General features: G+C 43.5%; 1 protein-coding gene across 1 annotated transcript in view; it reads left to right on the top strand.

Annotated features, from left to right (window-relative positions):
• The window catches only part of LOC126106173 (uncharacterized), a 463,842-nt gene that overhangs the window by 373,399 nt on the left and 63,115 nt on the right, over positions 1 to 27,328 (top strand). The window contains exons 26-27 of the mRNA XM_049912411.1: positions 10,445 to 10,671; positions 20,119 to 20,353. Coding sequence (XP_049768368.1) covers positions 10,445 to 10,671; positions 20,119 to 20,353 — 462 coding nt within the window. The remainder of the gene's footprint in view (positions 1 to 10,444; positions 10,672 to 20,118; positions 20,354 to 27,328) is intronic.

A 27,328-nucleotide genomic window follows, 5' to 3' on the forward strand; every position in this document is an offset into this window, starting at 1 on the left:
CTTCCTCGCTTTATAGTTTGTCACCTCTGACTGGATCCGCCCACTTTTCGCGGACGCCTCTATTTTACTGACGTAACTTTCGAATTGCGAGACTGTTGACCTCGCTGTTTAGTCCCATCCCCCCCCCTCAACCAATCAATCACTTCCTCCTCCTCCTCCCACCCCCTCTGTATCGGTCTCGTCATTGCCCGTATCATCCGGTTCACCTGCTCCTATCCCCGTCTCTTTCTATGTTACCAGCCCTAGCCCACCACGAGGTCACTTGTTCTTATGGCCACAGTATTTGTCTCCAGGTAGTAAGTTTGGTTGAAATGGATTCAGTGGTTTAGGAGGAGCTTTGTTTCCCGTGGCTTTGCCCACATCCGAACGTCACATTTATTTCACATACGAGTATTTCACGCTTATTTTTTACACATGGTTCACCTGTATCTGTAGCGAATTTCGCCCTGCAGTTTCGTTTTCACACAGCTCAGTGTTTCCTGAATTGTCTCGTACAGCGATATAATTTTGTACGAACATTCGGTGGCAATCTGGATAATGTCTGCGAAATGTTTCGGGAATAGCGTTAGGGATAAAGAAGTAATAACTTTAAACGACATACAGATTGTGGCAGTTTTCACTCATCTCAGTGTTCATGACGCCATATCAAATGTTCAGATGTGTCTAAATTCCTAAGGGACCAAACTACTGAGGTCATCGATCCCTAGACTTACACACTACTTAGTCTAACTTAAACTAAGAACACACACACACACACACACACACACACACACACACACACACACACACACACACACTGCTGAGGGAGGACTCGAACCTCCGGGGGGAGGGGCCGACGCCATATCTTCTAAGTTACTTGACATACAGTGATATAATTTTGCAGGCGCATTATGTGGTATATGTGAATACTATCTGCACAATGCATCACGAACTAGTTAGCAGCAAGGTATTAATAAATTAAAACGTGATGCCCGATGAGAGAATTTTAGAGCACAAACAACGAAAATGGAGTAATCGATAAACTCTATTTCTTTCATCGTTTTGTGTGGGTTGTCAGTGATTCAATATTGGTTTGAAATTATATGTAAAGTTGGTTCCAAGTCACCAATTGCTTTCATTCTCAAATGATGGGTTAGTGAAGTCTTGGTATTCACACATCTTGTGCTGCACTTCGTATTCACCCCCACCCTCCCCCCTTTGGTAGGTAGGCGGTTCTCACTTCCACATTAATTCTTTCAGACAGTAAGTGATATGTGTACAAAGTTTGACTGAAATCGGTCGAGAGGTTGGAGGAAGGAATGCGGAACAATATGAGGTGTGGCTATAAAGTGACGGCACTCTTGTGAAAGTAAAACATTTTACTTCAGAAACGTTCACATTTAGTTACTGTCGCCCTCAATATACTCCCCTCCTCTCTCCCTACAATGTTAAATGCGAATCTCCCATTGCTGATAACAGCACTGAAAGTCTGCCTCTGTGAGCTCCTTGATGACATGAACCGTTTTTCTTTAACTGCTTCAGCGGACTGGAATCGTTCATTTTAACGCAGATTCGACGTGGGCTGCCAGCCCAGTCGAATTAAGTGTGCGGTCTAACATTGGCATTCCTTACTCGCTAGAAGGCTCTTAACATACAATTCGGTATGAGCTGGTGCGTTGTCTTGATGCAGGACCCATCACTTGTTCTTACACAATTTGGGTCGATTTTTTCTTATTTTCTCACTGAGTTGAGCAATAAGCTCAAGGTAGAAATGTTTATGAACAGTTTGACTTTTAGGAAGCCAGTGAAGGTATACAGTTGCATGAATATCGAGAAAAACGATCATTGCTTTTAATCTTGATTTGCTCATTTGAGCGTTTTTCGGTGAAGCTGGGCTTTGCCATTGCATGGAATAGCACTTCTCTCTGAGTCATAATTGAAGAACCAATATTCGTCATGGGTTATCGCTCTTTTCAATGGTATTCAAAGAGTCTGGATAAATATTCTCATGAGCTTCTTTTTGTTCGATCTCGACAATTTCCAGCATCAGTTTCGCACACACTTTTCTCACGTTAAATTGGTTAAATAAAATTTGCCTAACACATTCTTTGTCAGTTCCTACAGTTTCAGGAGTCGATCGAATACTCAACCGACGGTCAGATCGAATCACATTACCTACTTTTTCGATATTTACATCCGTTTTTTATGTTGAAGGGCGTCCCGGTTGAGATTCACTTTCAACGTATTCTCGGCCGTCTTGGAAATGCTTGAACCATTCAAAAACTCGATTACGTGATAAAAGATCTTCGCCAAACACTTCCTTTAGTTAAAAGATAGGGCTCAGGAGTAGTTACTGCAAGTCTCATGTGAAACTTCTCAATTCCCTGCTCTATTATTACGCTTATCATTTTTTCCGGGAAAACGAAATAATTCTTACATAAACGAAGGCCACAGCAACACTGATTCATCTAGACACCAGAGATAAGGTGGTTTCATCCTTCGCAGCTTTGGTCGTCCATCTTTGGCGCATGCGTACTTACTCTGTACAACATCAGTCTCGTCATTTTATAGCCACGCGTGGTGCATACATACATGTTGTGGTCTTCAATCCGAAAACTGATTTGATGCAGTTTTCCATGCTACCATACCCTGTGCAAGCCTTTTCGTCTGTGAATAGCTACTGCAACTTACATCCTTCTGAATCTGCTAGCCGGCTGCTGTGACCGAGCGGTTACAGGCGCCTCAGTTCGGAACCGTGCTGCTGCTACGGTCGCAGGTTCGAATCCTGCCTCGGGCATGGATGTGTGTCATGTCCTTAGGTTAGTTAGGTTTAAGTAGTTCTAAGCCAAGGGGCCTGATGACCTCAGATGTTAAGTCCCATAGTGCTTAGAGCCATTTTAACCATTTGAATCTGCTAACTATATTCATCTCGCGGTCTCCTCCGACGATTTAACCCCCCCACACTTCACTCGAATGCTAAATTGGTGATCCATTTGAGTCTCACAATGTGTCCTATCAACCGATCATTCTTCTAGCCAGGTTTTGCCACAAATTTCTTTTCTCCCCAATTCTGTTTAGTACCTCCTTCTTAGTTACGTGATCTACCCATCTGATCTTCAGCATTCTTCTCTAGTACCACATTTCAAAAGCTTCTACTCTCTTCTTGTGTAAACTGTTCATCACCCATGTTTCACTTCCATACACAGCTACACTCCATACAAATGCTTTCAGAAATGACTTCCTAAGACTTAAATATACACTGAAAAGCCAAAATATTACCACCACTGCTGACAGCGACGTTGGATGCCACCTGGTGGCGCTGCGGGCACGTGACGGAGTAACAAAATTATGTAAGGGGAGCAGACACGGACGGGGGATTACTCTAGCGAAAGTATGGGTTACAGATCGGGAAATCCGGAAATACAGAAGCGTCCGATCTTACCCGTCGGCTTTGACCCATGACGTCACAAATACCGCGGAAACGACTATAAACAATTCCAATATGGCGGATATAAAAACATCGCATACCTATTGTAAACACTGAAATACACAAGTTTCACAAAAAGCCTAATGACTGTAACGGGACAAGCGTGGGAAATTAGGGGTTTTTGGGTGCGGAGAAACTAAATATACAGAAATGTAGCCACCGACCGCCATTCAAAACCACGCAAAACAACGAAATAAATCAACATCACAAAACTGACCAAATACCAAAAAACACATTCCTATCCATAATCGGACACTTCCCTTAACCTATATAGCTCAACAGAACCTACCGATCACATCCCCCAATAGAAAACTAAGAAACGAAAGCTTCCCTTACACCTACATACATCGGCACTTATGCAGTTTAGCAGGTACGGAAAAAATTTTTCATTTTTTTTCAAAATTTGATCATCATGTGTCGTTATGCGGGGGGGGGGGGGAGTCTGCAGTGCCCCCCCCATCCCCCCACAGGCTTCATTAGTGTCAAATCAATATTTTCGAATCATAGGCGGCCGCTGCCGCGGCCGCATTCCAAAAAAAAACTCCCAACCTAACCTCAAGTGGGCTACGCTACAGATCAATATGTTCATCAAATTGCTTCATATTACGTATACATGTTCATTAGTGTCAAATCAATCTTTTCGAATCATAGGCGGCCGCTGCCGCGGCCGCATTCCAAAAAAAAAACTCCCAACCTAACCTCGTATTCAGGGCTACGCTACAGATCAATGTGTAGGTCCCTTACGTCACGGGTCAAAGCCGACGCGTGAGATCGGATGTTTCCAACCTATACCCAATACACAAAACATACATAAATAACCAAAAAAAAAACTCACTAATAGAAATTCCGCTTCAAATCCAACACCTGAGCAACTGAAAACTGACCCCACCACACGAAACAAACGAAACAAACGAAAACCATGAACACACCACCAGAGAGCACGACAAACAAAAACAAGACATCTACAAACACGCCACAATCGCAAATCAAACTCCGCGCCGTAATGACGTCACACACCACAACACGCTTACGTCACAGGTCAAAGCCGACGGGTAAGATCGGACGCTTCTGTTGACCCGGAAATCCATTGAGATGAACGGCTTTGACAAAGGACCGATTATTATTGCTTAGAACCTGTGAACGAGTATCCCGGAAACGGCAAAGATGGTCGAATGTTCACGTAGCTACTGCCATGAGCGTCTACGGAAAGAGGTAGGACACTGATACTGCCACTAGGCGCTAAATGGTTGGACGTGCACGAGTCTCCACAGAACATGGGGGGTTCGGAGGCTTGTCTGCTCGGTAGGACAGATGGTCATTTGTGGAATCTCTGCCGAAAGAGCACAATGCTGGTGCGTGCACAAATGTTTCGGAGCACACCGTCTATCGTACATTTTTTCACATGGAACTCCGCAGCGGAACGTGTTCGTATGTTGACCGAACGACACCATCAATTACGATTGCAGTCGGCGCGGACCATCGAGATTCGTCCGTCGATCTGTGGAAAAGTGTCGGCTTTTCAGGTGAATCACATCTACACTCCTGGAAATTGAAATAAGAACACCGTGAATTCATTGTCCCAGGAAGGGGAAACTTTATTGACACATTCCTGGGGTCAGATACATCACATGATCACACTGACAGAACCACAGGCACATAGACACAGGCAACAGAGCATGCACAATGTCGGCACTAGTACAGTGTATATCCACCTTTCGCAGCAATGCAGGCTGCTATTCTCCCATGGAGACGATCGTAGAGATGCTGGATGTAGTCCTGTGGAACGGCTTGCCATGCCATTTCCACCTGGCGCCTCAGTTGGACCAGCGTTCTTGCTGGACGTGCAGACCGCGTGAGACGACGCTTCATCCAGTCCCAAACATGCTCAATGGGGGACAGATCCGGAGATCTTGCTGGCCAGGGTAGTTGACTTACACCTTCTAGAGCACGTTGGGTGGCACGGGATACATGCGGACGTGCATTGTCCTGTTGGAACAGCAAGTTCCCTTGCCGGTCTAGGAATGGTAGAACGATGGGTTCGATGACGGTTTGGATGTACCGTGCACTATTCAGTGTCCCCTCGACGATCACCAGTGGTGTACGGCCAGTGTAGGAGATCGCTCCCCACACCATGATGCCGGGTGTTGGCCCTGTGTGCCTCGGTCGTATGCAGTCCTGATTGTGGCGCTCACCTGCACGGCGCCAAACACGCATACGACCATCATTGGCACCAAGGCAGAAGCGACTCTCATCGCTGAAGACGACACGTCTCCATTCGTCCCTCCATTCACGCCTGTCGCGACACCACTGGAGGCGGGCTGCACGATGTTGGGGCGTGAGCGGAAGACGGCCTAACGGTGTGCGGGACCGTAGCCCAGCTTCATGGAGACGGTTGCGAATGGTCCTCGTCGATACCCCAGGAGCAACAGTGTCCCTAATTTGCTGGGAAGTGGCGGTGCGGTCCCCTACGGCACTGCGTAGGATCCTACGGTCTTGGCGTGCATCCGTGCGTCGCTGCGGTCCGGTCCCAGGTCGACGGGCACGTGCACCTTCCGCCGACCACTGGCGACAACATCGATGTACTGTGGAGACCTCACGCCCCACGTGTTGAGCAATTCGGCGGTACGTCCACCCGGCCTCCCGCATGCCCACTATACGCCCTCGCTCAAAGTCCGTCAACTGCACATACGGTTCACGTCCACGCTGTCGCGGCATGCTACCAGTGTTAAAGACTGTAATGGAGCTCCGTATGCCACGGCAAACTGGCTGACACTGACGGCGGCGGTGCACAAATGCTGCGCAGCTAGCGCCATTCGACGGCCAACACCGCGGTTCCTGGTGTGTCCGCTGTGCCGTGCGTGTGATCATTGCTTGTACAGCCCTCTCGCAGTGTCCGGAGCAAGTATGGTGGGTCTGACACACCGGTGTCAATGTGTTCTTTTTTCCATTTCCAGGAGTGTATAATACACAAGGTCGATGGTCGTCTGCACAAACCCCGTCATCGAAGTAAACGGCTGATCGAAACGTGCAGCACGCCACAGACGCAGGCTGGTGGCAGCAGCATTATGCTATGGAAGACACTCTCTTGCGCTTGCATGGGACCTGTAGCACTAATCGAAGACACGCTGCGAACCACGTGCATCCCTTCATGCTTGGTGTCTTCCCCGACGGCGATGTCATCTTTCAGGAGTATAATTGTCCGTGTCTCGGAGTCAGTAGCGTGCAGCTGTGGTTTGAGGGGGGGGGGGGGATTATAGTGAATTAAAGTTGTTTCAGGGACCAAATTCTCCTGGTGTAAATCCTATGGAAACCATCTGGGTCGCTATCGGGCACCATCGCCGCATACGTAAATCAGCGGAGCGCTTTTTATGCGAATTAAATGACCTGTGCGTAGACACCTAAAGCTGTCTACATCCACAGTCCGCAGCTTGTGGTCTCGCGGTCGCGTACTCGATTCCCGAGCACGGGGTCCCGGGTTCGATTCCCGGCGGGGTCAGGAATTTTCACCTGCTTCGAGGTGGCTGGGTGTTTGTGTTGTCTTCATTTCATCTTCATTCATGAAAGTGGCGAGATTGTGTTGAGCAAAGGTTGGGAATTCGTATGGGCGCTGATAACCGCGCAGTTGATCGCCCCACAAACCAATCATGATCATCGTGTCTACATCCACAAATCTGACAAAAAAACTGTCGGAACTCTGATACGCAGAATCAGTAATGTATTTCGTTCCAAAGACGGGCGAACAAGCTATTAAGCGGGTGATCAAAATGTTTTGGCTCATTAGTGTATATTCGAGGTTAAAAAAATATTTTCTTCTGAATCGCTTTTCTTGCCATTGGAAGTCTACATTTTATATCGTTTCTAGTTCAGCCATCATCAGTTATTTTGCTGCCCGAACAGCAAAAACTTTCTACCTCTATAAATGTCTTACTTCCTAATCTGGTTCTCTCAGCATCACCTGATTTAATAAGACTACATTCCAGTATCATTGTTTCGGTTTTCTTGATGTTCATCTAACATCCTCCTCTCAAACTCCGTCCATTCCGTTCAACTGCTATTCAAAGTCCTTTACTGTCTGACAGAATTACAATGTCCTCAGCAAACCCCAAAGTTTTCATTTCTTCTCTCTGATTTCTAATTACTTCTCCAAAACATCGGCGATAGGCTACAACCCCGTCTCGTCCGCAGCTCGCGGTCTCGCGGTCTCGCGGTCTCGCGGTCTCGCGGTCTCGCGGTCTCGCGGTCTCGCGGTCTCGCGGTCTCGCGGTCTCGCGGTCTCGCGGTCTCGCGGTCTCGCGGTCTCGCGGTCTCGCGGTCTCGCGGTCTCGCGGTCTCGCGGTCTCGCGGTCTCGCGGTCTCGCGGTCTCGCGGTCTCGCGGTCTCGCGGTCTCGCGGTCTCGCGGTCTCGCGGTCTCGCGGTCTCGCGGTCTCGCGGTCTCGCGGTCTCGCGGTCTCGCGGTCTCGCGGTCTCGCGGTCTCGCGGTCTCGCGGTCTCGCGGTCTCGCGGTCTCGCGGGGTCAGGGATTTTCACCTACCTCGAGATGACTGGATGTTTGTGTTGTCGTCGTCATTTCATCGTCAAATGGCGAGATTGGACAGAGCTAAGGTTGGGAATTTGTACGGGCGCTGATACCTGCGCAGTTGAGCGCCCCACAGCCCAAACACCATCATCACAACCCCGTCTTACTCGGTTCTCAACCAGTGCTTCCTCTTCGTGGTCCCTGGACTCTTACAATTGCGCTCTGGTTTCTGCACAAACTGTAAATGGCCTTTCCCTTCTTGTATTCTACCCCTGCAACCTGCAAAATCTCAAAGATAGTATTCCAGTCAACATTTTCAAAAGCTTCCTCTAAATCTACAAAAACTATAAACGTACAGGGGTAGGTAAAATAATGTGAACATTGGTATCAACTGAGGCGCCAGGTGGAAATGGCATGGCAAGCCGTTCCACAGGACTACATCCAGCATCTCTACGATCGTCTCCATGGGAGAATAGCAGCCTGCATTGCTGCGAAAGGCGGATATACACTGTACTAGTGCCGACATTGTGCATGCTCTGTTGCCTGTGTCTATGTGCCTGTGGTTCTGTCAGTGTGATCATGTGATGTATCTGACCCCAGGAATGTGTCAATAAAGTTTCCCCTTCCTGGGACAATGAATTCACGGTGTTCTTATTTCAATTTCCAGGAGTGTATATATACACAAATTGTATTTATATTACATGTGCCCAGTACTTTGCAACCTCCAAGACGCTCGGAATGGCTTGCAGGAGATCAGTCTTCGTGCAGGATGTAGGGCACAAGAGGCACTGGGGCATGTGGCTTGTGGTTTGTTCTTGTCCACAATCACAGGACGTATCTTCTGTTATGAAGCCCCATCTCTTCAGGTTGTCTCTGGATCGTCCAACTCCTGATCGTAATCTGTTTAAAGGTTTCCACACCAGCCAGCTCTCGTTGTGTCCAGGTGGTATTTCTTCAGCTTCTGGCGTCTGCAGGTGACACGTCGACTTCTTCCATAACTCCAGCCTCGTCTTCTCTGGTGAAATGGTGAGCTTTTCGGATGTTCTCAGGAAGCTCTTTCGCGATCTCAGCCGTTGCTGTGGTGGATTATGTCCGTGCAGTGGATGGGCACTGTCCTGTTCCACTTTCAGTCTCTCCTTGTTGGCAGCCACTGTTGTGCGTATCCACGGTGGCGCTATTCCAGCCAGGCAGTAGAGCTTATCAGTTGGGGTAGGTCTTAAGCAACCTGTGATCAACCTGCAGGTTTCGTTGGGAGCAATGTCTACTTGTCTGGCATGAGATGACCTGTACCAGACTGGAGAAGCATATTCAGCAGTAGAAAAGCACAGTGCCATTGCAGAACAGCGAATAGTTTGTGTTCCCGCTAGTTTGGGAATTCCTACTTAATCCTATTAATAAAATACAGGGTGATTCAAAAAGAATACCACAACTTTAAAAATGTGTGTTTAATGAAAGAAACATAATATAACCTTCTGTTATACATCATTACAAAGAGTATTTAAAAAGGTTTTTTTTCACTCAAAAACAAGTTCAGAGATGTTCAATATGGCCCCCTCCAGACACTCGAGCAATATCAACCCGATACTCCAACTCGTTCCACACTCTCTGTAGCATATCAGGCGTAACAGTTTGGATAGCTGCTGTTATTTCTCGTTTCAAATCATCCGTGGTGGCTGGGAGAGGTGGCCGAAACACCTTATCCTTAACATACCCCCATAAGAAAAAATCGCAGGGGGTAAGATCAGGGCTTCTTGGAGGCCAGTGATGAGGTGCTCTGTCATGGGCTGCCTGGCGGCCGATCCATCGCCTCGGGTAGTTGAACCAATTTCAGACGATAAGGTTTCATAACTAACCTTTTTCGTAGGACTCTCCATACAGTTGATTGTGGAATTTGCAGCTCTCTGCTAGCTCTGCGAGTCGATTTTCCTGGGCTGCGAACAAATGCTTGCTGGATGCGTGCTACATTTTCATCACTCGTTCTCGGGCGTCCAGAACTTTCCCCTTTGCACAAACACCCATTCTCTGTAAACTGTTTATACCAACGTTTAATACACCACCTATCAGGAGGTTTAACACCATACTTCGTTCGAAATGCACGCTGAACAACTGTCGTCGATTCACTTCTGCCGTACTCAATAACACAAAAAGCTTTCTGTTGAGCGGTCGCCATCTTAGCATCAACTGACGCTGACGCCTAGTCAACAGCGCCTCAAGCGAACAAATGTACAACTAAATGAAACTTTATAGCTCCCTTAATTCGCCGACAGATAGTGCTTAGCTCTGCCTTTTGTCGTTGCAGAGTTTTAAATTCCTAAAGTTGTGGTGTTCTTTTTGAATCACCCTGTATAAACATATTTCATAAATTGTGGTTTGACAATAACCAATAGAAATATAGATGTGTTAAAATGTGTACGGATTTTAGCAGTGGAGTTGTGCAGTGGATACTGCGTGCACTGTGCAGGGGCGCAGCAGTTCGACCAGTACGGCAAGATCTTCACGGTGAAGCTGCAGTACGTGTTCTACAAGGAGCGGCCGGGCGTCCGGCCGGGCCAGGTGACCAAGGCGGAGCGTCTGACCACGCGCATCAGCCAGTTCGCGCACCACGCCATCCAGGGCGACTACCAGGGCTGCAAGGAGTTCGGCAGCGACCTGCGCAAGCTGGGCCTCCCCGTCGAGCACGCGCCGCAGGTGAGTCCACGCTGGCAGGCCGTAACCCCAGAGTCCAATAGCTCCACTGCGGACAAAAGCTCTGTATAGGGAAAGTACGGCCAACTTGCCAGTGGCCGCCATTTTGGGCCCACTCGCCGCTGGTGACACATTCTGAATCACCAGCGGCGCAGTGGGCCCAAAATGGCGACCATTGGCAAGTTGGCCGTACTTTCCCTACACGGAGCTTTACTGCGGACCATTTGTGAACGCTGTTCAGACTGACTATCAAAAATAAACGGAAAATGGAAATACAAAGATTAGAGATTAGATTAGTACTTGTTCCATGGATCATGAATACGACACTTCGTAATGATGTGGAATGTGTCAGGTTAATAAAAGGTGTCTATACAAGATATTACATTAGACAAAATATTACACGACACTCAATATTTTAATTTTTTTGTGGGGTTGGGAAATTAACCACTTACTACTATATCCAAAAACTCGTCTGAGTAGAAGGAGTTGCCATTAACAAATTCTTTTAATTTCCTTTTAAATTCTATATGGATATCTGTCAGACTTTTGATACTATTAGGTAAGTGACCAAAGACTTCCGTGGCAGCATAAGTTACCTTCTGAGCCAAAGTTAGATTTAACCTTGAGTAGTGAAGATCATCCTTTCTCCTAGTGTTGTAGCCATGTACACTATTACTTTTGAATTCGTTCGGATTGTTAATAACAAATTTCATAAGAGAATATATATTGTGAGGCTACAGTGAAGATTTCTAGTTCTTTAACTGTGTGTCTGCAGGATGATCTGTGATGAGCTCCAGCAATTATTCTGATTACACGCTTTTGTGCAATGAACACTCTTTTACTCAACGATGAGTTACCCCCGAATATGATGCCATACGAAAGCAGAGAATGAAAATAGGCGTGGTGAGCAAATTTACTCAGATGTATATCGCCAAAATTTGCATTCACCCTAATAGCATAAGTAGCTGAACTCAAACGTTTCAGCAGATCCTCAGTGTGTTTTTTCCAGTTCAACCCCTCATCAATGCATACACCTAGAAATTTTGAATATTCTACTTTAGCTACCGATTTCTGATCGAACTCTATATTTATTAATGGGGTCATTCGATTTACTGTGTGGAACTGTATATACTGTGTTTTGTCAAAGTTTGAGAGCCCATTTGCAGAGAACCACTTAATGATTTTCTGAAAAACATCGTTTACAATTTCACCACTTAATTCTTGTCTTGGTTCAAATGGCTCTGAGCACCATGGGACTTAACATCTGAGGTCATCAGTCCCCTACAACTTAGAACTACTTAAACCTAACTAACCTAAAGACATCACATACATCCATGCCTGAGGCAGGATTCGAACCCGCGACCGTAGCAGTCTCGCGGTTCCAGACTGAAGCGCCTAGAACCACACGGCCACCGCGGCCGGCTCCAACCACCAACCACCAATGACCATTGCCCGAGCAACTCGAGCGGACTGGCGGCCTAACGCGCAGACTCAGGTGCAGGAACTAAGCCCCGACCGGGCGACCACGCGCTGAGTTCTCTTACTGGCGGAGTGGAAAGACTCATTTTGCCGACTTTAAGGGTTCATTCGAATGACAGACACACTAACTGCATAACAGCTGGGGACGAGACACTGACCCAGACTGGCTTCCTGGCGAGCTCATAGTGCCCCTTAAATGCACGTGAACAGGCAACCTTTCGCCTTTCCCACCAGAGGGTGACACCAAAGCTGCGATTGCCACAGCGGCGCCACCGCCAGAAACGGAGGGCGACTGCTTCAAAGTACGCGCTGCGGCGCGCTCTTCAAAACAGCAGTTTTTACCACGGCTCACTTTGACTCTGTTTTTTTATTACAGAGAGCACGCAGCCCTCTGACAGAACACGCAACAGCTACTGTGCCGCCCGCCCTCTCCCCTCCCCCCCATCTGAGCCACCGAGGACACAGAGGATTGTGCGACTGCAGGGACTTCTCTGGCACGCACCCCGTGAGACCCACATTCCTAATTTATTGTCCCGCACTATATTCGTAGTGCCCCTGCCCATTACACTCATTAATCGCGGCTCTATCGATTCCCGTAAGAGTTCGGGAAATGTGTGTGCATTCGCACAGAAGATGGTCAAATGGCCAGTGTTAATGTGTCTCAGTACTGTTACACGTTCCTTGACTTGATCCAGGTGCCATACCACGGAGAAATTATTTCGCCATGCGCTTCGTCTTTGTGTTGAGCACTCCTTTTCGCTGGAGATCCAAGATTGAAAAGATAGGTGTGACAGAAAATTAACGGAGATTATTGCTTTTCTTAAACAATCTTTATTTCATCATCATCATCATCATCATCATCATCATCATCTACTACTACTACTACTATGTCCGCATCTCGTGGTCTAGTGGCTAGCGTTGCTACTGCTGGATTGCAGGGTCTGGGGTTCGATTCCCGACCAGGCTGGGGATTTTCTCGGCACTGGGGTTGGGTGTTTGTGTTGTCCTCACCATTCCATCATCATTCGTGAAAGTGTCTAGATCGGACTGTGTACAGATGGGGAATTCGTACGGGCACTGGGTGACTGTGCAGTTGAGTGCCCCATAAACCCATCATCATCATCATCATCAACTACCACTACTACTACTTCGTCCACTTCTGCTTCTTATACGTTGATGTCAATCATCAGACTCCTCTACCGGACTCAAAAATAAGATGGCTGTCGGTAATGCCCACAGTTGAGAGAATTCTTAAGCTTTGGATTCCTCTGAAACAATTTTTTTTTACTCCTAAAAAATTTCAGATTTTTTCAGTAGCTGTATCAGTGAAATATACTTCATGTTTCTGCAGTCGAACTTGGTTTTGTTTGAAAAAATACAAAAAGCGTGGAGAAGAAATTGAAATAAGAAATATATTAATCGACACTGATAGATGTCTGGATGAAGGGAAGACTGCCAATTTTATCGGCATGCAAACCAAGATGAATCTGTATAAATTAAAGAATCGGAAATTTGAGGAAGACAATGGCTTTCTATACCATAGCATTTGACTAAGTAGCACATTTCTCTAAGTAACGTGCTTCCTTTTAATAGATATCTTGTATTTGATTGGATGACGCTATCTGAATCTCCAGATTGGGTGATGATTGGAAACACTACTACATACCTGACAAAAATAGAGTGAAAATTTCAGGTGACAGTTGTTTTTAGGAATATATGTATCTCAAGAGCTTTTTAGAAATGAAGCGTGACTCGGGGAAGAATAGCAGTCTAAACACTCCGTGGAAGAAAGGTAGATTTACTTTCTTAAGGAAACCGAAAATCCTGACGGCAAATGCCAACTGCTAAAATTACGCGGGTATTTATTTTCTGTTCCCGCACACTGCGCCACTGTAGAAAGAATATTTTCTCAGATGTTGGCCCAGTGGACTGGTGATAGAAATCAGCTGCTGCCAGGGACTGTGGAATCGATCTTACAGTGCCAATTTAACTACAAGCTGACTTACATAAAGTTCTGTAAATACGTAAAAAAGAAAAATGACTTGCTCCAAAAGGTGAAATCTTCCACAAAAATATTGTGTACCAATTACTTCTTCCGCAACAAGTTACACGCAATTTCGTTCTGAATAAAAAGTATATTACATCAATTTTTACTTCGTTTCTACACCCCCATGTTAGCGTCACGACGAGGTCCCAGCTAGATACGGCATTCCTAGTCATATTGCTACTATGGCATTAGAAGACAGCCTTACCGTTACTGCTGACTGGTACACAAATGTCGCAAATTTTTTGAAAAAGCTCGTGAAAGTCGCCCAAGAAGAAAAATAATTTCACATCACGACCAACACACCGTTGTAGGCAGCAAAACTAACAACTGGTTATCCGGATAGCCTAAAGCACAATACCATGGACCTCAACTAGATGACCCTGATGTAGCACCTTGTGATTCCTTTTTGTTACGAAAAATTAAAGATAAAAGGCGTGGAATCCCTTTCTCGCAGGGGCGAGGCGTGCTGTTAACTGCTGTAATCGCCGATTAGGGTTACAGATAAGATGCTTTTTTTACGTTTAAACATTCTTGGTATAATTTTTTTTCTAAAATATCAGTTGCCGGCATAATTTGTAATAGTAAAACGCACAGTTAACAGAGGTCATTCAAGACATTAACGGCTGTCAGTGCGATAGGCGGCAGTTTGCAAGGTAACAGGGGCCGGTCAGCTACATCTACATCCATACTCCGCAAGCCACTTGACGGTGTGTGGCGGAGGGTACGTTGAGTACCTCTATCGGTTCTCCCTTCTATTCCAATCTCGTATTGTTCGTGGAAAGGAGGATTGTCGGTATGCCTCTGTGTGGGATCTAATCTCTCCGACTTTATCCTCATGGTCCCTTCGCGAGATATACGTAGGAGGGAGCAATATACTGCTTGACTCCTCGGTGAAGGTATGTTCTCGAAACTTCAACAAAAGCCCGTACCGAGCTACTGAGCGTCTTTCCTGAAGAGTCCTCCACTGGAGTTTGTCTATCATCTCCGTAACGCTTTCGCGATTACTAAATGATCCTTTAACGAAGCGCGTTGCCCTCCGTTGGATCTTCTCTCTCTCTCTCTCTTCTATCAACCCTATCTGGTATGGATCCCACACTGCTGAGCAGTATTCAAGCAGTGGGCGAACAAGCGTACTGTAACCTAATTCCTTTGTTTTAGGACTGCATTTCCTTAGGATTCTTCCAATGAAACTCAGTCTGGTATCTGCTTTACCGACGATCAACTTTATATGATCATTCCATTTTAAATCACACCTAATGCGTACTCCCAGATAATTTATGGTATTAACTGCTTCCAGTTGCTGACCTGCTATTTTGTAGCTAAATGATAAAGGGTCTATCTTTCTATGTATTCGCAGCACATTACACTTGTCTACATTGAGATTCAATTGCCATTCCCTGCACCATGCGTCAATTCGCTGCAGATCCTCCTGCATTTCAGTACAATTTTCCGTTGTTACAACCTCTCGATACACCACAGCATCATCTGCAAAAAGCCTCAGTGAACTTCCGATGTCATCCACAAGGTCATTTATGTATATTGTGAATAGTAATGGTCCTATGACACTCCCCTGCGGCACACCTGAAATCACTCTTACTTCGGAAGGCTTCTCTCCATTGAGAACGACATGCTGCGTTGTGTTATCTAGGAACTCTTCAATCCAATCACACAATTGGTCTGATAGTCCATATGCTCTTATTTTGTTTGTTAAACGACTGTGGGGGAACTGTATCGAACGCCTTGCGGAAGTCAAGAAACACGGCATCTACCTGGGAACCCGTGTCTATGGCCCTCTGAGTCTCGTGGACGAATAGCGCGAGCTGGGTTTCACACGATCGTCTTTTTCGAAACCCATGCTGATTCCTTCAGAGTAGATTTCTAGTCTCCAGAAAAGTCATTATACTCAAAGATAATACGTGTTCCAGAAGCTAAACGCGACGTTCATGTAACTTCCCAGCCAAAGCGATTAACGGTGCGCGCGCATCCCATTGCAAGGTTCTTTCCCTTCTCTCACTTCCGCTTTAGAGAAATGAGGGGGACAGTGCAGCTGTTGTAGGCAGCTGGGAATTGTGTAGTGCCTACGATTCCCTAGCTCTTCGAAAGACACACGTGTTTCTCTATTCTTTCGCGCGCCACACAGCTGAAACTACTTTAGATGTAAACGAGGGTAAATATTTTAGTGTTTCATTGTGTATTCGTATATGTTATTATTTATTCATTATAGTTTTAGTGAATGTGTATATTTTTAATGATTTTAACTTTTTTCTGTGTAAGTGTGAAGTTGGGTTGCTGAAGCAATGTGGACAAAGTAGCGGGCTTCTCGAAAGATACAAACGTGTAAGATTGTAAATGTGTGCAGGGAAGTCTCTGGAAAATCCGTTTGGGGAAATTTTTGAGCGAAAAGCAACTAATCAAACAGGGACGACCTACACCAAATCTCCCACATTTAAATATAGTAACTAAAAATTGTCACACATTTTCAAGAATCTTGGTGCTTCTCTTACAGACGGTTATGTGGCTGCAAAGAGACAAAAAAACTGTACTGTTGACCACGTGTTTTGTTTTCTTGCGATGTGTTGTGGACAAAGAAGAATAATAATAATAATAATAATAATAATAATAACAATGACTATATTAATAATTACAACAATGCCTATTATTATTATTATTATTATTATTATTATTATTACTATGTCTTGTAATAGTCCTTAGCTTGTGGTCTTGCACTAGCGTTCTCGCTTCCCGCGCGCGTGGTCCCGGGTTAGATTCCCGGCGGAGTCAGGGATTTTTCGTGCCTCGTGATGACTGGGCGTTGTTGTGTAGTCATTCATCCCTATTACGGTCGGAGGAAGGCAATCGCTAGCACCTTGCCTAGTACGGCGCATCGCCCCCTACGCTCCTCGGAGTATGGGATATCATCATCAATCTTATAATAAATGGAAAGAGCTAGTTTGCTTTTGTTCCACCTATTGTAGGCGCTTCAGTCCGGAACCGCGCTGCTGCTGCGGTCGCAGGTTCGAATCCTGCCTCGGGCATGGATGTGTGTGATGTCCTTAGGTTAATTAGGTTTAAGCATTTCTCAGTCTAGGGGACTGATGACCTCAGATGTTAAGTCCCATAGTGCTCAGAGCCATTTGAATTGCGTGTACATGTGCAGTTCATTAAACTGTAGTATCTTCAGGGACATACACGTATATTCACACATCAAATAACACACACTAAACTGACAACACAGTTTATCTCGCACAAGTTACATAGTCTTTTTATGGAAATATTATTTGAAGGTTTAATGACCGCAATATGAAACACGTAAGGAGCGGTACCTTACTAGCTCGTCTGTTAATAAAAAAAATGACAGGTTCTTTTTGCACTGCAATTTAATTGAAATTAATATCGCGTTAATGTTATGCGTTCTCGTAGGGAAGTACTATTGTGTAACATATTTAGCACTGATAATTTCGGAGTGAGATAATTTGTGCGAATGTACGTATCTGAGATGAAAGATAGCCATTACGCGGCAACCGCAAGAATTTAATGAAAACTACTATTAATCTTCGCAATAAATTGAGATTGAAGTTAAATAATATAATTAAAATGCAAACTTCATTAGTTACTGCCGCGGCTCTGTGCCGTTTAATATTGGCAATACTCAACTAAGACGTTGCGGCCGACAACAATCATTGTAGGCTCGCATTGTATCGCACGTTCTGTTATTCTGAAAACAATCGTTACTTTTCTAAAATGTAGGGACACTTACGAAAAATTTTAAGACCAAGTAAACACACTTCACCAAGTAAATACACTTCAATTTCTCTGAGGTCTATCCTCATCCAAGACCAAATTAATGACATAAAATCATTAGACTGTTTCACAGCTGTTAATATTTTTAACGTAGAACGAAGACTGGTATACGTAATGAACCGATATTGTTTTATAAATTATGGAGTGCAGCAATCACTCGTCCTTGATTTGCAGGTTTTATTACGTAAATCTACATTTCGGCTAGTGCCTAGCCATTATCAATGCACTATTTTCTAGTCTCGATTCATGTTAGTTCCCTGTTCGGGCGTCAGTCACAGTTCTTTGGGTATTCGAAGAACTGTGACACCCCAACAACAGGCGACTAACATGCATCGAGATTACAAAGTAGTGCATTGACAATGGCTAGGCACTAGCCGAAATCTAGATTTGCGTAATAAAACCTGCAAAAAAAAGGACAACTGATTGCTGCACTCTATAATTTATAAATAACATAACAGTCGCTGAGTGCACCCACTTTCCGAATGGAAGGTAACCTGATGAAAACCGATATTGTTTTTAAACACAGTTACGTTGAATGATAAACTTTTTTCTGAACATTTCACGTACACTGCGGCTGGGAAAGGATCCTGCAAGAATGTGACAAACGCCGACCGAAGAGAATCGTTCAACGTTACAGAAGTGTAACCGTTCCGCAGATTGTTGCAGATTTCATTGCTGGGCCATCAACAAGTGTCAGAGTGCGAAGCATTCAGCGTCTTAATTCGTTATACTGTTCGTTATTCCGTATGAATAAATTTTGTTCTCCCCAGGACAGCCAGCGCACTGGTTTTTGAACTTCCCCCCGGAAGAGTGGCACCATTGGTTTACGGACAGTTTTCATTGAATTCAAAAAATGTATTGATTGTAAAGGGGAATGTTTTGAGAAACAATAAAACAGTTTCAGCTATTTTAAAATGACCCTAAGACTTATCTTAGAAGAAAGATTAAATGAAAGGCAAACCTATGTGTCTAGCATTTGTAGACTTAGAGAAAGCTTTTGACAATGTTGACTGGAATACTCTCTTTCAAATTCTGAAGGTGGCAGGGGTAAAATACAGGGAGCGAAAGGCTATTTACAATTGTACAGAAACCAGATGGCAGTTACAAGAGTCGAGGGGTATGAAAGGGAAGCAGTGGTTGGGAAGGGAGTGAGACAGGGTTGTAGCCTATCCCCGATGTTATTCAATCTGTATATTGAGCAAGCAATAAAGGAAACAAAAGAAAATTTTGGAGTAGGAATTAAAATCCATCAAGAAGAAATAAAAACTTTGAGGTTCGCCGATGACATTGTAATTCTGTCAGAGACAGCAAAGGACTTGGAAGAGCAGTTTAACGGAATGGACAGTGTCTTGAAAGGAAGGTATAAGATGAACATCAACAAAAGCAAAACGAGGATAATGGAATGTAGTCGAATTAAATCGGGTGATGCTAAGGGAATTAGATTAGGAAATGAGACACTTAAAGTAGTAAAGGAGTTTTGCTACTTGGGGAGCAAAATAACTGATGATGGTCGAAGTAGAGAGGATATAAAATGTAGACTGGCAATGGCAAGGTAAGCGTTTCTTAAGAAGAGAAATTTGTTAACATCGAGTATTGATTTGTCGGGAAGTCATTTCTCGAAGTATTTGTATGGAGTGTAGCCATGTATGGAAGTGAAACATGGACGATAAATAATTTGGACAAGAAGAGAATAGAAGCTTTCAAAATGTGGTGCTACAGAAGAATGCTGAAGGTTAGATGGGTAGATCACATAACTAATGAGGAGGTATTGAATAGAATTGGGGAGAAGAGGAGTTTGTGGCACAACTTGACTAGAAGAATGGATCGGTTGGTAGGACATGTTCTGAGGCATCAAGGGATCACCTGGGCAGCGTGGAGGGTAAAAATCGTAGAGGGTGACAGAGATGAATACACTAAGCAGATTCAGAAGGATGTAGGCTGCAGTAGGTACTGGGAGATGGATCTTGCACAGGATAGAGTAGCATGGAGAGCTGCATCAAACCAGCCTCAGGACTGAAGACGACAACAACAACAGCTATTTTAAAGTAATCGTGGTATGTTGCCCGCGTAATGAAAACCTCTCGGCAGGAAAGTGTACACCGTGCTGTCCCGCGTGCCGGCAGATATCGCAGCTGTTCAAGATCGGCTGCCAGAACTACGAGGACATCAAGCAGTTCGGCGTGTGCGTGGAGGAGGCTCTGTTCCGGCTGTCGGCGCACCGCGACCGCGCGCTCAACTACAAGACGGAGGAGGTGCAGATCACCGCCGTCGACGAGCTGTACGTCGAGCAGGACGCGCACGGACACATCGACAAGCAGATCGCCCGCGTGCGCCTCTTCTTCCTCGGATTCCTCGCCGGTAACTCACTCAGCAGTGGCATTAATTCTGGACGCTTTGTAGAGATACGTACGTGTGCAACATGTTCTTAACTTTGCAGACAAGCTTCAGTAATTGTTGTGAGAGTCTCTTCCGGTTTGCTACCGGATCCTAAAATCAACTTGACTCGATATTTCGGCGATCCAACTGGTCGCCATCCTCAGGAAAATGCTGCTTCTGCTGATGAGTCCTGCTGAGAACTGACGCCAGGTTGCAGATCGACGTCCTTTATAGGCCACAGTTCACTACACGGCGCTTGCGCCTCCCATCACGGTTTCTGCCTTCCACGAACGAAGGTGGCGCCACCCTTAGTGGAACACTGCTGGCAACAATATATCGCAATCAAGGCCGAAGAACGTTCAGTTTTGATGCGAGATAATACAGGATTCCACGTTTTAGAGGAAACCCATTGTCTCTGTTGATTAAATTATCAGCCAACCTAATTTCAATCGCCTCTTTATAGACACTGTTCCAAAAACAGGAAATGTTGGCAACCACAACAGTTTCCTCAAATTTCGTTTTGTGTCCCTCATTTACGCAGTGTTCTGCTACCTCCGATTTTTCCGGCTGTTGTAGCCTCGTATGACAGCGATGTTCCACGCACCTGTCATGCACTGTGCGAATAGAACGGCAAACATAAGCTTTCCCACATTGACACGGAATTTTGTACACCCTGGGTTTCCTAAGCCCCAAATCATCCTTCACAGAGCCGACCAGAGCCCTAATCTTAGAAAGTGGACGGAACACGCTCTTAATGTTAAAATTCCTTAAAATTCGTCCAGTCTTAAACTATAAGCCTTTAGCATAAGGAAGAAAGGCCACAGATCTATGTTCCTCTTCGTACACCTCTGCAGAATGGTGGCCTATATAGGACGTCGATTTGCAACCTGGCGTCAGTTCTCAGCGGGACTCATCAGCAGAAGCAGCATTTTCCTGAAGATGGCGACCAGTTGGATCGCCGAAATAGCGAGTTAAGTTGATTTTAGGATCCGGCAGCGAACCCGAAGAGACTTTCACGACTTATTACGCCGGGAAAGCCTACGTAATCACTTCAGCAATTATTTGTCTGTGGGCACTTTTTATGGCACCTGCCAGAAGAGTGAGGGTATCCCCATAAAGGAGTTCCTTGAGAGAGACACAGGGATGGTATACGTCATGGTATACGTAGAAGAGCCCATAGCAGGGAATCTGTCCATTGCCCTCCAAGACATGTCTGTAGGAATTAGTGCCAGTGCTCTAAAATACCATTATTTTGTGCTTGGTGAGCTGTTGTTCAGAAGTGCTGGACACTGCATAAGTGACAGAGTTCAGTAAAAAGTGCTTATTCAAATTGTCTGCCTTGGGCTGTTGTTGTAGTGGCAGGACAACCAAAATGGGAAATGTACAGTTTGACAAATGATTTAGCAACAATGTACAAAATTCATGTAATCCAGATCCTGCACAGTATTCTGTCAATTGCTGAAAAAATAATAACAATAGACCGTTTGAATCGGGGAAGGGCCCAGCACTTAGTGGGCATTCTGTAAATGATCCTTAGGAATGGAATAATGGCTGAATCGTGGCTGTGCGTGCAGTCCTGTTATGGACCGCTGGCGGCAGTGCGTGCTTGCATCAAAGATTTGCAGTTGCATTAATCCTGGGGTGTGAAAGCTGGTTTAGTTTATTGAAACTGGCTCATCTCATGGTGAGTGGTACCAGTGGATGAAGGCAGTTTTCAGAGACATTGCATAATAGTCATTTAGAAGAGCCAGGCATGTTGCTGGGTTGAATGTGCAATCCCCTTATGTTGTCATGTAGTAGTTTACATAACTGGCCATCCTTTAGCTGCACTGTTGCAAGTTTGTCAAAATCAGCATCTGTTAGAGAGCATTGATCTATGAAAGGAAATCTGCTGTTTGTTCACACCTTGTAGGCGACTGATGACGGTTGTGCATTGTGAGAAGAAATTGAAATGGAGGATGTGCCGTGAGCAAGTCTTTTACAGTTTCTAATAGAATCTGCTAGGGGACAGGAAATTAAAAATTAAAATTAAAATGTGTCTCTGGTAAAAATCATCAATTTGTAAAAAAATACTTTCTTGTTGTAATAAGTATGCTCTAGTGGAAGGTGGGGTAAAGTGACTAGGACCCGAAAAGTGGCTATCACATGTTTTTTTATCCAAAACAGTGCTGCTGCCTGCCCATTGAGAAGTGGTCATACTAGTTCTAACACACACCACCATTGTTCTCTCTGTGCAAGCCTTCATTAAAATACATATAATTCTACATAATACTTCCTTTTACACTTAAAAATTTGGTGTGATACATTATGCTATATAGATTCAAAATGTCTAAGTGGCAAGCTTATAGTAGTAGTAATAGTAGTAAATAATAATAATAATAATAATAATAATAATAATAATAATAATAATAATAATAATAATAATAATAATAAACCCCGTGGAGGCCCGGGAAAAGAATAGGCCTCCGGTATGTTCTGCCAGTCGTAAAAGGCGACGAAAAGAACAAACCACTAATAGGGCTAACCCCCCTTTTAGTGTGATTACTTGGTTCAGGACAGAACTAAAGAAGCCTCGGACAAGCGCCGTCATGGTCGGGGACGACGCTTGAACCCTATGCCCGCCCACAATGGTAACGACACTGCTAGCCAACTGGAAAATGATTTAAATCCAAATAGAGGTGTTTTGCAGGATATGCTTCCTGCAACCACCCTAGAAGGAAAACAAAGACAGAGGATGAGATGGTCAGATGAAGTCAATCGACACCTCATGTTCTGTTATTACCAAGCAACAAACCTAGGAACCAACACAACTGGATACAGATCACAAGTATACACAACATTTATTACCAGATACCCGGAATTAAAATTTTTAACAGAACAACGACTAGCTGATCAGATCCGTGTAATAATCAAAAATAACAGGATACCCCAGTCAGAATTAGAAAACATCAAACAACAAGTACAACAAATACTGAAACAAAATAATGTGCAATCAGAAGAAGAAGAAAACACAGTAATGGACTCAAACATCCCAGAGCAAACAAACAAAGACCAACACGCATCAATTAAACAATCAGAGGAAAACGAAATCTTAACACAGCCACCAGAACAAGCACAAATAGAACACGAAGAGACACATGTGTTAGATATAGAAGAGAAATTTCAGCTGACATATATAGAATACAAAGACACAAATACAGACATTAGACCATTACTGCATAGACCGCCAAATAACCCACAAGTCGAAACAACAATAAAAACTATCAACACAATCATACACAACAAAATAAATGAAAACACAACTATGGAAGAGTTACAACTACTGGTTTATATAGGAGCACTCACTACACTAAATATACACACTAGGCAGAGATCAGAACAAACCAACACACAGAAGAAACGCACAAAACCAGCATGGCAACACAGGTTACAGATCAGAATAGAAAAACTGAGAAAAGATATTGGACAGCTAACACAATTTATAAGAAATGAAATATCAGACAAAAAACGAAAAAGGTTAGGTAAAATCTCACAACAAGAAGCAATAGAGCAATTAGATGAAAAAAAGCAGAAATTGCAAGCATTGGCCAAACGACTTAGAAGATACAAAAAAAGTGAAAATAGAAGGAAGCAAAACCAAACATTCAACACAAACCAAAAGAGATTTTACCAAACAATGGATAACACACACATTAAAATAGACAATCCACCAAACATAACAGACATGGAACACTTCTGGAGCAGCATATGGTCAAACCTGGTACAACATAACAGGCATGCACGGTGGATACAAGCAGAAACAGACACATACAAGATGATTCCACAAATGCCTGAAGTGATAATTTTGCAACATGAAGTCACCCGAGCAATTAATTCTACACACAATTGGAAAGCCCCTGGAAATGATAAAATAGCAAATTACTGGCTAAAGGAGTTCACCTCAACACATTCACATCTAACTAAATTATTTAACAGTTACATTGCAGACCCATACACATTCCCTGATACACTTTCACATGGAATAACCTATCTGAAACCTAAAGATCAAGCAGACACAGCAAACCCAGCTAAATATCGCCCCATAACATGCCTACCAACAATATACAAAATATTAACTTCAGTCATCACACAGAAATTAATGACACATACAACACAGAACAAAATTATAAATGAAGAACAAAAAGGCTGCTGCAAAGGAGCACGAGGATGTAAAGAGCAACTGATAATAGATACAGAGGTGACATATCAAGCGAAAACTAAACAAAGGTCCCTACACTACGCATACATTGATTACCAAAAAGCCTTTGATAGTGTACCCCACTCATGGTTACTACAGATTTTGGAAATATACAAAGTAGATCCTAAATTGATACAGTTTCTAAACACAGTAATGAAAAACTGGAAAACCACACTTAATATCCAAACAAATTCAGATAACATCACATCACAGCCAATACAGATTAAGCGTGGAATATACCAAGGAGACTCATTAAGTCCTTTCTGGTTCTGTCTTGCTCTGAACCCACTATCCAACATGCTAAATTATACAAATTATGGATACAATATTACTGGAACATACCCACACAAAATCACACATTTGCTATACATGGATGATCTAAAACTACTGGCAGCAACAAATAAACAACTCAACCAATTACTAAAGATAACAGAAGTATTCAGCAATGATATAAATATGGCTTTTGGAACAGACAAATGTAAGAAAAATAGCATAGTCAAGGGCAAACACACTAAACAAGAAGATTACATATTGGATAACCACAGCGACTGCATAGAAGCGATGGAAAAAACAGATTCCTATAAATACCTAGGATACAGACAAAAAATAGGAATAGATAATACAAATATTAAAGAAGAACTAAAAGAAAAATATAGACAAAGACTAACAAAAATACTGAAAACAGAATTGACAGCAAGAAACAAGACAAAAGCTATAAATACTTATGCTATACCAGTATTGACCTACTCATTTGGAGTAGTGAAATGGAGTGACACAGACCTAGAAGCACTCAATACACTTACACGATCACAATGCCACAAATATAGAATACATCACATACATTCAGCAACAGAAAGATTCACATTAAGCAGAAAGGAAGGTGGAAGGGGATTTATAGATATAAAAAACCTACATTATGGACAGGTAGACAATTTAAGAAAATTCTTTCTAGAACAAGCAGAAACTAGCAAAATACACAAAGCAATCACTCATATAAATACATCAGCTACACCATTGCAATTTCATAACCACTTCTACAACCCTTTAGATCACATAACATCAACAGATACAAAGAAAGTAAATTGGAAAAAGAAAACACTACACGGCAAGCACCCGTATCATCTAACACAGCCACACATAGATCAAGACGCATCCAACACATGGCTAAGAAACGGCAATATATACAGTGAGACGGAAGGATTCATGATCGCAATACAGGATCAAACAATAAACACCAGATATTACAGCAAGCATATTATTAAAGATCCCAATACCACAACAGATAAATGCAGACTTTGCAAACAACAAATAGAAACAGTAGATCACATCACAAGCGGATGTACAATACTAGCAAATACAGAATACCCCAGAAGACATGACAATGTAGCAAAAATAATACATCAACAACTTGCCATAAAACATAAACTAATAAAACAACACGTTCCCACATACAAGTACACACCACAAAATATACTGGAGAATGATGAATACAAATTATACTGGAACAGAACGATTATAACAGATAAAACAACACCACATAACAAACCTGACATCATACTCACCAATAAAAAGAAGAAATTAACACAACTAATTGAAATATCCATACCCAACACAACAAATATACAGAAGAAAACAGGAGAAAAAATTGAAAAATACATCCAACTGGCTGAGGAAGTCAAGGACATGTGGCATCAGGATAAAGTCGACATTATCCCAATTATACTATCAACTACAGGAGTCATACCTCACAATATTCACCAGTACATCAATGCAATACAGCTACATCCAAACATATATATACAACTACAAAAATCTGTAATTATTGATACATGTTCAATTACCCGAAAGTTCCTAAATGCAATATAACATATACCATACAGTTACAAGGAAGTCACGCTTGACCGAGGTCCGCGTCACGTTCCATTTTTAACCAGACTTAAGTCTGAGAAAAAAAAAGTCAATAATAATAATAATAACCCCCTTTTAGTGTGATTTGTTAGTTCAGGACAGAACCAAAGAAGTCTCGTACAAGCGCCGTCATGCTCGGGGACGGCGCTTGAACCCTATGCCCATCCACAATGGTAACGCTTGAACCCTATGCCCATCCACAATGGTAACGACACTGCTAGCCATACGGGAAATGATTTAAATCCAAATAGAGGTGTTTTGCAGGATATTCTTCCTGCAACCACTCTAGAAGGAAAACAAAAACAGAGGATAAGATGGTCAGATGAAGTTAACTGACACCTCATGTTCTGTTATTACCAAGCAACAAACTTAGGAACCAACACAACTGGATACAGATCACAAGTATACACAAAATTTACTACCAGACACCCAGAATTAAAATTTTTAACAGAACAATGACTAGCTGATCAAATCCATGTAATAATCAAAAATAACAGGATACCCCAGTCAGAATTAGAAAACATCAAACAACAAGTACAACAAATACTGGAACAAAATAATGTGCTATCAGAAGAAGAAGAAAATACAGTAATTGACTCAAACATCCCAGAGCAAACAAACAAACCACACCACGCATCAATTAAACAATCAGAGGAAAACGAAATCTTAAGACAGCCACCAGAAAAAGCACAAATAGAACACGAAGTGACACACATGTTAGATATAGAAGAAAAATTTCAGCTGACATATATAGAATACAAAGACACAAATACAGACATTAGACCATTCTTGCATAGACCACCAAATAACCC

The sequence above is a fragment of the Schistocerca cancellata genome, chromosome 10 (genome assembly GCF_023864275.1).
Source record: "Schistocerca cancellata isolate TAMUIC-IGC-003103 chromosome 10, iqSchCanc2.1, whole genome shotgun sequence".
Classification (NCBI taxonomy): Eukaryota; Metazoa; Arthropoda; class Insecta; order Orthoptera; family Acrididae; genus Schistocerca; species Schistocerca cancellata.